Source organism: Ursus maritimus, unplaced genomic scaffold (assembly GCF_017311325.1).
Source record: "Ursus maritimus isolate PB19 unplaced genomic scaffold, ASM1731132v1 scaffold_4, whole genome shotgun sequence".
NCBI lineage: Eukaryota > Metazoa > Chordata > Mammalia > Carnivora > Ursidae > Ursus > Ursus maritimus.
In genome coordinates this window covers 83,133,858-83,147,174 of record NW_024426552.1, presented here as the reverse complement: position 1 = coordinate 83,147,174, position 13,317 = coordinate 83,133,858, and the positions used below count along the sequence as shown (strand labels likewise).

Genomic DNA, 13,317 nt, shown 5'->3' with positions numbered 1-13,317 from the left:
GCAAAAGATAAGAAGAATAACTCTTTAAGAATATTGTTTTATTCTCTTTATTCAAAATTATGATTGTGATTAAAGTTTTGATTTGAAAATTACTGTATTTGTGGCTGTGGTTGTCCTAGCATAATAACTCTGTTGGCTAACCTCAATGTCAGTCCTTCAGTCCTTATACAATTGCCTTTACATTACTGCTGGAGGTCTCCCACCCAAACACATGTTTAAAAAGCTCACAGTATCTTTTCAAAAGAGATTGATGGGGGAAAGGGTGTTGCTTAACTATAGAAAAGAAAAATATAACTAGCTGACTTTGGGTCACTGTGTAACACAGTAGTTAAAAGCATAATCTTTGGAGTCAGACCTCCTAGGGCCAAATCCTGGCTGGATTTAATAGTAACTGGTGACCTTGGACAAATTACTTAATCTCTACAATCCCCTGTATTCTTTTTTTTTTTTATTAAGATTTTATTTATTTATTTGACAGAGATAGAGATAGCCAGCAAGAGAGGGAACACAGCAGGGGAGTGGGAGAGGAAGAAGCAGGCTCCCAGCGGAGGAGCCTGATGTGGGGCTCGATCCCATCATGCCGGGATCACGCCCTGAGCCGAAGGCAGACGCCCGACGACTGCACCACCCAGGCGCCCCTACAATCCCCTGCATTCTTATCTGCAAAGTGTATATTCACTTACAGAGTCTGTATAAGAATCAAGTACAGTAACTCATGTAAAGACACACTCAAAATGCTCAGTACACAGCAAGTGCTATAAAACTTGGCTTTTGTCATCATCTTTCTGGTTAGCGCTTAGCAGGTGTGACTTGAGAAGGTCATTTAAAAATTATCTGTATTTAGAGCACTTTTGGTCAGTGGTTAATGGAGACTGGTTGGATTCTTATATAGAACAGATAAACTCATGCCTCATTGAGCGGGTCATGATTTTTTCCCCCCTTAATCATTCAACAGACATTTAGTGTTGAAGGTACACAAAAAAAGTTGAACCTTATGTGTCAAAGAGCAAATTCCTAGAGCTTTGTGCAAGGCGGGCAGCGTATGGTCCCCATCTCCATCCCACTATGTTCTACGTTGTAGAACATGGAAGCGTAGCAGTGCTGATTTTGAAAAGAGATGGACAGTCTATAATCATGCATAACTAAGAATCATCTTTGAAACTAGCTTCAAAAATGATAAAAGAATAAAATCTTGTCATTTTTTAATTTTTATTTTTGTATTTTAATTTTCTTTTTATTTGCCCTTTAGTTGACCATTAATTAGCCACTACCTTCAAATTGTTAATCTTGAAAAGTGTTGTTGTTTCTCCTTTTTGTTAGTATTCTCTTATTTTTCCACTTCAGCAAGTATTTGTCGAGAACCTACTGTGTGCAGATTTCCTACTACGCTGAAAGTGATCTCTCAGATTTCTTTCCTTCCTCCTCGCCTGCCCGTGGTTCTTGCCCTGCTGCCTTTTCTTTGCTCCTCCCTTCCATCTTCGCTTGCTTCTTTCCTCATTGGCAGCTCACTGTGTACAGTCGGGACGGGAAAAGGGATGTCGACGTGGCTCCTGTACCGTCTTCCAACAAGCAAAACTGTATTTATGAAGTGTACTGTGTAATTGTTTCTAATAGACATAAAGGTCTTGGTACTTCCTATAATTGAATTCCTCCTTCTAACCTTTTCACTGCCTCACTTACGGCTTGTGGATAGTAGATACTCAATCACATTTGCTGAACTGAAATGGAACGAAATGCAAGCTGTCAGTATTTCAAAGAGTAAGAGGTTCAGAAGGAATTTGGGAGGGGGGCACAAAATTGTGTATGGCCTCAGATCTGACAACAATCCTAATTTATCTTACAAAGTTTCTGGAAGAAAGTGATAACTACTCTTTAAAATGGCTCAGCTCATATTAATCCTAGAAATGTAAGGACTAATCAGGGCTGCAGTGGGAAGGGAAATAGATGGTCTGTGAGTTCTCCCAGGTGAATAAGCTTTGATGAGGCTGATATGAGGTGGTATGTGGTTAAGAACAGGGGCTTTAGAAGCTGATGCGTGTGATTTGAGTGCTGGCTCTTCTGCCCCTTAGCTAATTCTAAGATGAATTTCTCATGTAAGAAGTGGGGATATTAATTTCCAAGACTGTTGTAAGAATTTAAAAAATATATTAGAAATATCTCATATTATATGCATGAGGTATGTAATTAGACAGCTATTAGCATGCCTTTCTTTTATTGCTCCTTCAAAAATTTAGAAAACATATCTGCACTTACATCTTAAAGTCTCAATTGTTCTAGTTTGGGATACTGCCAACTTGATGGAATTATGAGAATATGGAAGGAAGCATTTGTTGTGCCAAAGTCAGCGAAATCAGAGTTGCATGTCTATGACTAAATACTGGAGAGCCTGGTTCCTGCACCTTCTCGTTAGGTCCAACTTAGGTTGGCAAGAACCTATCGCAGGGCTACTCTTCCAGTGCCCAGACTTGACAAAGAAAGGCTTGAACCATCACTTTCCAGCAAAAGTTGGACTCATTTTCTTTTGCCTCACCACTATCTCAACCCACTTATTGGAAAAAGCTAATTTTATATCATTAATTGTGTTTTTCTTCAACTCTTCAAATGTTTTCAGGTTGTATGATTCCTTTAAACAATTAACTCCAGGGAATACTAATTACACAGTTGCAAAAGTGTCACGAAATTTTATTCTTAAATACTTAGAGATTATATGATTTATTATAATTTCCTGCCACTCTGATTAGTGTACTTAAAACACTATTTGAAAGAGGCTAGACTACATTTTCTCCTTTATCTTGAAAAGAAAATGAGCTAACAGGAATTCACTCCATTTTCTTTGTGATTCTGAAATATGATTTTTTTTTTGAAATCTGATTTTTAAAGAAAGCTCGTAAATAGCTCCTCACCTGTTGAACCTAAGATAGTTTATGTTGGCTTGAGAGAGAAGAAAACATTTCCTCGATTTTCCCATAAGCCATCTGTGTGATAGTGGAGCACTAACAAGTTTTGGTAAGCTGAAATTGTTTACTTGAATAGTTTGCAAGCCAGTTTTATTTTTTAAAGAGTTTATTTATTTATTTGAGAGAGAGAGGGAGAGAAGCAAGCAGGAGCAGGGGAGAGGGGCAGAGGGAGAAGTAGACTCCCTGCTGAGCTAGGATCCTGATGTGGGGCTCCATCCCAGGACTCTGAGATCATGACCTGAGCTGAAGGCAGACGCATAACTGACTGAGCCACCCAGGTGCCCCTGCAAGCCAGTTTTAAGTTCATTTTTTATACCACCTTCATCATCTTATCTACCTAGAGAGATCATATATTTAAGGGCAGTATGTTTCTTACAGTAAAAATACCTTCCTGCCTTTTATTACAATTAATCAGTCCATTCTCTTGCTGTTTTATTTGAGTGATTTAATATTTTAGATGATTAAACTCTTAATTCATTAAATTGTCCTAATTTAACCATAGGCTGGACTTAAAACTAGGAGATTATGAATTTTCTTAGTTTAGGCAAATCTTGATAAACATGTAGTGTTTTTTAAAAAATTTTTACTTATTTATTTATTTTAGAGAGAGAGCACGAGCAAAGGGAAGAACAGAGGGGGACCAAAAAAAAAAAAAAAAAAAAAAAATCTCAAGCAGACTCTGAGCTGAGCACGGAGCCAGACATGCAGCTCGATCCCACGACCCTGAGATCATACCCTGAGCCAAAACCAAAAGTCAGAGGCTTAGCCAAGGAAGCCACTCAGGTGCCCCAACATGCAGTGTTTTTAAAAAACCAAATTAAGGGATAAATTCTTTACAAATAATTGGTAACCCTCTAAAGGATTCACTACAATTTACCTAGACAGAGAACTGTCACAGCGCACTTTAAACTGTGTTTTGGAGGACAATATTGGGAATCTCACACATATTGTCCAAAGCACATTGTGTTTGCTTAAAGGCACACCAGTGGGCATGTGGAAGGACAATGTGGTGGGATGAAATCAGACAACCAGCAGGAGAGTAGCAGTCATTGGAATAATAAGATAAATGCATTGTAGGTCTCCATGGCAACCGAGGACCCCAGCTGATCCTCTGCCCCTCCAGCGTTGTGTAGAACAGCCCACCTGTGCCAAATCTCCCCCCGCTGCAGAAACAAATGTTCCATTGCTACATTAAATTGTTCCAAGGATCCAGGTTATGAAACAGTACCAATTATTTTAGCTGAATCTAAATCTCTAATGCACTTAACAAGAAATGTTTCTCTAATAAATGTTATCAATTTTAAAAAAGATACATTAAGAATGAACACAGAGGATGAAAATACATTTTCATACTACCTTTGTAATTCATTAAGCTTCCCAGGCTTATTTGTTCTAGAAGTGAGCTGACTTGTTTTCCAGCAGAGTCCAGGAGCAGTAATGTCCACCCCTCTCCAGTGAATATAGAAATGGGGAGTGGTTCTCCCAGTGGCCTAGAAAGGTTTCCAGAGGGCTTCCATTTCCTCAACATTTCCTATCTGTGTGTGTCCTCTTCTGTGCCACTTACTAGTTAGGGTGCAGAGCCAATTTTCTTAATGTCAGTGTGTCTTAGTTTCCCGTCTATAAAATGGGGGTAAACTTACCTCATACAGCCATTTGTCAGGATCAAATGAGCTAACATGTATTAGAAGACTTTATCATAGCACTCAGTAATATTGGCTATTATCGTAATTAACCCTTTACTTTACCTCAGATAACGTATCTCCTCTCTTAGCTTCAAGATCTGATCTGGTAAACTCAAGAAAATTTCTCTTGCTCACTTCACGTCACTTATTTTCAACTAGATTGTAGACGGCATTAATGTGGACACATTTCTTCAGAGATCTTTGTGGCTTTAGATCAAGGCTGTACCCTTATAAAGTGAGCGAATAAAAAATTGAGACTAACTTTGGCTTTCTTGGCATCCTCCCCAAAGGAGATGACTAGTTATAGACGAGCCAGTTACACTGGAGTTGAGGGTTAAGCAGTAGACAGACAGGTCTGGTTCATACCATATTTCCACCAGTGATTAGTCAGGTACCACAGAAAAAAGATTTTGACTTCACCAAGACTTTTTAAAGGATGCTTAAAATGAGGCTAATAAGGGGCACCTGGTGGCTCAGTCTGTTAAGCATCTGCCTGTGGCTTGGGTCATGATCCTAGGATTCTGGGTCGAGCCCCACATGGGGCTCCCTGCTCAGTGGGGAGTCTGCTTCTCCTCCTCCCTCTGCCCCTTCCCCTGCTTGTGCTCTCTCTCTCTCAAATAAATAAATAAAATCTCGAAAAAAACGAGGATAATAGTAATTCACAGGATTATGTGAGTATTAGACATAACATACGAAAAGCACATAGTAAAGTCCCTAGTACTTAGTGGCTACTCACAAATGGTTGCTCTTAGTATTATCATTACTGCTAATACTATAATTATTTATTCCTTAACATAAAATTTATTTTAATGTGACAGAAAGGATCCTGATATGTAAGTACTTGGGTCCACAGGGCATACACATGAATGAACACTCACTATGTAAGGTCATTTTCTTGGTGTTCTTTTGTGTAAATATTGCTAATACTGGAGTAGAAGAGATTTTGTATTGCAAAATTATGGAAAAGTAAATGGTAGAAAAAAGAAAAAGTGCTAAATATATAGTGAATTCATTACATCATGTCCTAGCCAATCAGTTATCTATCTCAGTTATCATCAGTTATATCAAGCATTGAGACAGATTATTGAGTGAGAAAGCATATGAAATACAGCCTATAGAAAAAAATACTTCAAAATTTTTGTGAAAATCTAAATAAAACATTTGTGATATAAATTATCTATTAGAAAAGGTGGGTTTGGGGCACCTGGGTGGCTCAGTCGGTTGGGCATCAGACTCTTTTTTTTTTTTTTAATGATTTTTTATTATATTATGTTAGTCACCATACAGTACATCCCCGGTTTCCGATGTAAGGCTCGATGATTCATTAGTTGTGTATAACACCCAGTGCACCATGCAATACGTGCCCTCCTTACTACCCATCACCGGTCTATCCCATTCCCCCACCCCCCTCCCCTCTGAAGTCCTCAGTTTGTTTCTCATAGTCCATAGTCTCTCATGTTTCATTCCCCCTTCTCGGGCATCAGACTCTTGATTTTGGCTTCAGTCATGATCTCGGGGTCGTGAGGTTGAGCCCCCATTTGGACTTCATGCTGGGTGTGCAGCCTGCTTGGGATTCTCTCTTTCCCCCTGCTCCCCCGCCCCCCATTCTCTCTCAATCTCTCTCTCTCTCTCTCTAAATTAAAAAAAGAAAAAGAAAAAAGAAAAAATAGGTGGGTTCATTAAAGAATCTCTCTCTCTCTCTCTCTTTTTGTTACCTGTGTTGGAGGCACTAATTCCAACTCGGAAGCCGACTCAGAGTTCAGGGCACTTTTCCCACCGCTTAGTTCTGGTTGAGATCTGTGCTCTGAGGACCTATAGGGGATGAATAAAGGAGATCAATTGTCCATCAAGAAACAAACTCAGCTAGAAAACCAGTCAAGAAACCTAGTGAATTTGGATTGCTGAGAACCATGATAACAAAGCTCTCATCAGAATTTTGATGAAAAAGGTAACTTCTATATAATTTATTACAATGACCACTTTTGAAATTTAAAGGGCTGCAATGTGTTAGGTGTAACTATCTCGGATTTAGAATTCGGTTCAATTATGTACGAACAATAAATAAACGCAATCTCAGTTTTGTTACCAACAGTTCTGCTTTATTAAAAGTATTGTGTTTTGGGGAGGGGAGCATCTCACAAAGTGTCCCTGGTGTGATTTGATCTTTATATAGAACTTGAAATGTCATAATAAATGGAGATGTGCAAGGGGAAACAGGAGAAGAAGACAGGCTGTCCTTTAGGAAGCTTGAAAAGCTTGGGAAAATTCAGGCAGCCAATTTTTCTCATGGGCATCCACAGATTCTTCTTTTTTTTTTTTTTTTTAAATATTTTATTCACCTATTCGACAGAGATAGAGACAGCCAGCGAGAGAGGGAACACAAGCCGGGGGAGTGGGAGAGGAAGAAGCAGGCTCAATAAAGAGCCTGATGTGGGGCTCCATCCCAGAACGCTGGGATCACGCCCTGAGCCGAAGGCAGACGCTTAACCGCTGTGCCACCCAGGCACCCCCCACAGATTATTCTTAATTAGTATATTATCGGACAGTGATGATTAAGATAGTCAGAAAAGGTTACCTGTGTAACCAGAAACATCTACTTTAACTGCCATTCATGTAATATATTGAATACACAGACATATGTACACACATGTATAAACCTATTTTTATTGATTATCAACAAATACCGAATAAATACTGAGTACTGAATTATGAATCTACCAAAATCATTTTTGGCTGAATTTTTGACAATTCAGATGAAATACTTAGTTTTAGAAGCCACAATAATGAACATTGATACATAGAGAGTTATACATGGCACCAAGTATTTGGATTGACTTAACTCATTGGCTATTTCAGTACCCGGGAAAAATACCCATACAGCTGGCACACCACTAGCTATTTCTGATATTCAACTATCTTACCATAAGAGTTCTTTTGACCCAGTTCTGGATGAGCATGGTTTTCTCTCTGCCATTGGATGCCCCTTGCTATTTCGATCTCCATGAAACTTCACATCATCCCATTTTTCCAGTTGTGTTTGAATGTCTATGAAGGAGATAGGAAAGGGGTAACAGGGACAGTGGATTATGAGGCATAGAGAGAAGAAGAGAAATCAAGATTAAGAAGTCTTATACAAGTGAAATTCACTCAACTGATGCTCCTAAGCCCAAGACCAACTTTTTAAGATTGCATGAAAATTAATTAAAACATGTTCAGCTAAATAAAAATGAGACCTAGTAAGAGAAATTGCTTTTAGTTAAACAATCAAGTTGTTTACCTGAATTAATTTCAAGAACTATGTGCATTCTGAATTCTGTGTATAAATCCATGGAATCCCATGGGAATGAACATATGCAGTACTATTCCATCTGCCTCCAGCTAAGGAGTGGCTTTGAGGCTCTTCTGGCATGTTTCTAGAAAGAAATTCTACTTAAAGAGATGAACCTCACTGTTAAAAGGAGGTGAGAAGGAACTGGAACACTTTTCACAGCATTTTGTAAAACTGCTTAATTTTTCATCAAAGAGGGGATGAAAAATGGGAATAGAAAGAAAGGAGGCAATGGAGAAAGCCAAGAGAATGCTAGAACCATTTTCTCCCCGTGGTTTAATTCTTACAGATAAGGAACTTGGCTGGGTTCACTCTCATTAACAGGTGTGTGACTGTAAATAAATCACTTGAACAACTTTGGGGGCCAGTTTTTTCATTTCTAAAAAGATAGGTTTGCCGTCGGTGTCCTCCCAAGGTCTTTAAGTATTTTTATGACTTCTTCACGGGACATTTTCTCAAAAGCAGAGAAATGAAAGTTCCATTTTTAAGTTTATTGTGTTATATTGTAACACATTTAATAATATATCCTTATATGAGTGTATAAATTCCATTATTCATCTGTACAACTAAAAAAACCTAGAACACATTGATAGTGAAGAAGTATTGGAGAGAGTTATAAAGCTTTCATCCAAAGAGACAGGCCTCGGAGAGGGACACAGCAAGGGAGAGGGGACATGTTGCCTTTGGTTTTCTAAACTATCTGCCACTTTTCTTTCTCCTGAGAAAGGAGACCATTAATTTGACTGGTTCCATGAGATGAAGTTAAGCTCTTCTTTCTAGGAAGATGTGAGTAGATGAAAGTATGGGCTTTGAAGTTAATCAGAACTAGGCTCAAATTCCAGGTCTTCCTCATACTAACTGCGATGTTGGGCAAGTTATTTAAATTTGAAAACCTGAGTTTTTGATGAATTAACGGGCTAATGCATGTACATCATGTAGCGTAGTCCTGGATGTGATAAGCATCAATCAATGGTAGCTGTTATTATTGTATTAGATACATCCCCCTGCATGTTACATGTTCCGGCTGGCTGTTCCTGGACTATGCGTTAAAGCTGTTCTCTCTCTCTCTTTCTCTCTCTCGACAGGCGAGCTCCCACTCTAGACTGAATGCTCCTAGAGAGCAAGATTCATGTCTCATTCTTACTTGTAACTCCAATGCCTCATATGGCACCTACCATCTATCAAGAATTCAACACATGTAGGTTGAATAAATGAATGAATGAATCCACATCAGTTATGCAAAACTGAGCTTCCCAAATGCTATTTAATTCAAGCACAAAAGAAGTGTGTGCTGCCCACATTCCTTCATGGAATTAATCTTTTCTACTCCTTTGCCCATGGTTTTCATGTCATTTGTGGAACTTCCTTGTATTAAGGCAAGAGCCAGTGGCAGCAGACACATGCTATTACCTTACCTAAATCTAAGGATGATGTCTCCGGGCCTCGGAGTGGCTGGCCTCTCTGCTCAGCATCTGCACTGATGAGATCAGATCCATCAGCCTTTTTCTTGAGGGATGAGGTTTTCGATGAGGCCTCCAACTTCTTGGCTTTGGTTTGGGTTTGAGAGACGGGTTCACTCAGGTCTAGGAGATCTAAGCCTGTGGTCAATACTATCAGAGATGGAAAAGGTTAGGATAAGCTCAATCACTGCTCTGAAATTATTTTTTAAAAATAGGTTTCAGTTGGGCGCAGAGGATTTTGTGGTTGTAGTGTAGGTTAGAATGATCAAATTAAGTTAGCTCACCATTGATTTATAAAGATGGTCTATATTTATTTATTTTTTAAAGATTTTATTTATTTGGGATAAAGAGAGAGAGCGCACAAGCAGGGGGAGCAGAAGGCAGAGGGAGAAGCAAGCTCTCCACAGAGAGGGGATCCAATGCGGGGCTCGATCCCAGGACCCCGGGATCATGACCTGAGCCGAAGGCGGACACTTAACCAACTGAGCCACCCAGGTGCCCCAAAGATGGTCTGTGTTTAGACTGAGAAGTTTGCTACATGTTCTCCTTTACTTTGGCACAGTACAAACCCACAAAATAGGACTTAGACCCACCTTACCAGTGATGAAAGTTTAAATAAAATCAAAATAATAAAATGGAATAGGAATTCAGGTACTATTTACTTTATTGTTTTGCCGTATTTATTGAGAGGTGTATTTTGCACACAGTTTTTCCAGAGAAGAGTCTGTCATATTTAGAGATTTGTTTGCAAAACAGTTATGAGCAAGATTTGGAGAAGTTTCTAATGTCTTTGTGTTTTAAATTTCAGACTACTAGAGTATACAGGATATAAAGGAATGCTGTCAATAATCTTTTATTTAATTAAGCAGTTCAATCAGAAAGCGGCTTGGTGTTTGGGCTCACACTAGAGAAGTATCTTACAATCCGTAGCTGATGAACAGGCACACATGTTAATACCTCTGCTGCTTAACATGCAGATTTAAATTTCAATGTAACAAACCATAAAATGGCTACACTTTAACTTCCTAGCAGGTTGATTATGTTGCATTAAATACTCTAGCGAAGGCAGAAATAATTTGCTCAGATGCACAGCAGGTAGGTGAGAATGAAAAAGGCAAGCTTTGTAACTCTTTATCCTTCTTTCTCTTACAGTGCAAGTCACCAGGGTGTGACTAGCTTATCTTGAGAAATGGAAAATTTCAATTAGGGAACATCCCTCCAGCCCTGCCTCTCCACCAGCTCAAGTACCTGAGCCACTGGCTTCTGAACTGGCCTGGTGGCTTCCTGGCCTGGGATCTCTTCACCGAGTTTAGGAAAGTCAACAAAGTGACAGAGAAATCCTGGTGTTAACCCTTTCTGGCACCGTCTACAACTATGACTGCACCATTCCTCCTCTCTGACTTCTGTCTTGTCCTCTTGGTAGGGAATGGATTTTGTTGATATCTCAACNCTCTTTCCATGTGCTTTCCCCCTTGCACTCAAGGCAGGGTCAGGGCTCAGTGGAGCTCACAAGCTGGATTTCTTTAGTACCACACTGTCCTCATGAGCTAACCACCCCAAAGGATGCTTAGGATAGTTTGTCAAACTGTATTCTCAATAATCATGTTTTCTGATTTCAGTTATAAATCACAGTGGTTGGATGTTAAGGAAAGACCCGGCTCTACCCCTGCTTAGCTGCGTGACTCCAAGTAAGTTTCTTGACTTCGCTGAGTTTCAGTTTCTTCCTCTGAAAAATGCAGATTAAGTCTTTTAGGTAGGATATGAAGATTAACTTATCTAATTTGTATATTGACTGTGTAAAGTGCCAGGCATACAATAGGCACTCAATAAATGTTATTTCCATTCTTTGGTGGCCAATTTGTGATGCTTTTCTTTCCTTTTTGTTGATCTCTTCCAATCTTCCTGATTTTTTTTTTCTATTTTGGGCAAGAAGCAGATCCGTACATTGACAGAAAGGAGAAATACCACTGGGAATAAAACAGAGAGAATGAGACAAAGATATTGGTCTACAGAGGATGCTATGAAGTAAATTTATCAGAAAATGGCCTGAAAGCATCAGCTTATCTCATCTGAGTCTTCCCGAGGAGATGGGAGCCACTTTCCAGGGCTAAGATGCTCTGACATATGAGCAGTGTTTTGTGGCCAGCAAGCACCTCAAACTAGAGGGAAAGAAGTGGCTTTTAGAGCTCAGCTGCCTGGCTTGGTGTCTAAAATTTAAGCATGGCAAGCAGCCAAAATAGGCTAGGATGTAACACATTTCATATTCTTTGAATGTTTAACAGAAATTTCCAGGCCACTATTATGTTGGCAGAGATTCTAGGCCCACCAAGATTTCCTTATAATAGAAGGAAGGAAATGGATAACAGTCTCTGGAATGCCATATATGTCTTTTTACTAATTGTTCAAACAATTAGGAATTAGTCACTTGCTCCTACACTTCTTTTAGAAGCAAATTATATAGGACTTGTCTACTCGTACATAGGAAGTACATTTGTTACGGAATAATAACTGGTGAGTATTAATTTAATTCTATATCTGCTTCTCACCATTCAGAACAAATGAATTACCAAAAGAGTGAAATGCAAATTCCAATTTGGCTCAGCAACATTTGTTCCCTCTCCAAACTGGCCTGGGCACTTCCTGTGTTGATTCTGAGCTCTCTGTTCCTTTGTTCTTTGCCCAGCAAATGGGAAACAAATGCTTGGCACACACAAAAAGCCCTATTTGTTATCCAGTTGATGAAGGGGGTGGCTTGGAGGTTGAATGGTAAGCTTTGAGGCTGAGAGCGTCCCTAGGGACTACAATTTCAAAAACATAGAAGGATGGGTGCAGCCTTTTACTTTCTGGAGGAGGACAAATTGCATTTTAACAAGTGTGTGTGTGTGTGTTTGTGTGTGTGTGCGAGTGTGTGTGTGTGTTGCACACATACGCACTTTAGTAAGACTTAGAAGTAAAGGATCTCACTGTTCCATATGAAATTTGAAGGGGCCTATCTCGGCATGGAAGGGGATATTTGCTCTGCTGATCTTCTTAACCCAGTTTTAAAAATTCTCTTAAAAAGGGGGGGGGGTGCCTGGGTGGCTCAGTTGGTTAAGTGTCTGCCTTTGGCCCAGGTCATGATCCCAGAGTCCTGGGATTGAGTCCAGCATCGGGCTCCCTGGTCAACAGGGAGCCTGCTCTCCCTCTCTCTTTGCTGCTTCCCCTGCTTGTGCTCTCTCTCTCTCTCTCTCAAATAAATAAATAAATAAATAAACAAAATTAAAAAAAAAATTCTCTTAGATACATGAAAGTTTGGGTTCCAGAATCTGTGCGTCTAAATTGAGATAACCACCTCTTACAGTGGATGTGAAAATGTGTATGTGTGTATGTGTGTGTGAGAGAGTGAGAGAGAGACAGACAGAGAGAGAGAGACAGAGTGACAAGCTTGAAGATGCTATGTTGCTGGCTTTGGAGATGGAGGAAGGGGCCACATGCCAAGGAATTCCAGGTACTCCCAGAAGCTGGAAAAAGCAAAGAGACAAATTCTCCTTTAGAGACTAGTGACTTCCGGAATTGTAGGATAATACGTTTGTGTTGTTTTAAGCCACTAAACTTGCAGTCACTTGTTAGAGCCACAATAGGAAACTAACACAGTTCCTAGGTCAGTTTCCATGCCAGGATGCAAACACCGGCCCTGTCACTCCCAAGCATGTGTTTGTCACCAGTCCTCACTAGACTTTATCTGAAATTGGAGGCAATGTGCTGACTCCGTTGATATGGCTTTGATTATTTTTTTGTTTAGCTCCCAATTGTCTGGCAGTTTGGGTAGTCCAAGGCATAATTTAAATAGCTGATAATCTTAGACACTTTTTTTTATCACCTACTTTCATTGGGTGGAATTTCCTGAAGAT

The 13,317-nt window shown here is 39.6% G+C and overlaps 1 protein-coding gene across 4 annotated transcripts in view; it reads right to left on the bottom strand.

The window, feature by feature from the left end:
* The window catches only part of PEX5L (peroxisomal biogenesis factor 5 like), a 157,671-nt gene that overhangs the window by 61,513 nt on the left and 82,841 nt on the right, over positions 1-13,317 (bottom strand). For 2 of the 4 annotated variants that reach the window (XM_008705296.2, XM_040621564.1), the window contains 3 exons: positions 9,383-9,577; positions 7,561-7,684; positions 6,355-6,451 (listed from right to left, as the gene is read on the bottom strand). In XM_008705296.2, coding sequence (XP_008703518.2) covers positions 6,355-6,451; positions 7,561-7,684; positions 9,383-9,577 — 416 coding nt within the window. The remainder of the gene's footprint in view (positions 1-6,354; positions 6,452-7,560; positions 7,685-9,382; positions 9,578-13,317) is intronic. The other 2 variants (XM_040621565.1, XM_040621566.1) reach the window with 1 other exon arrangement.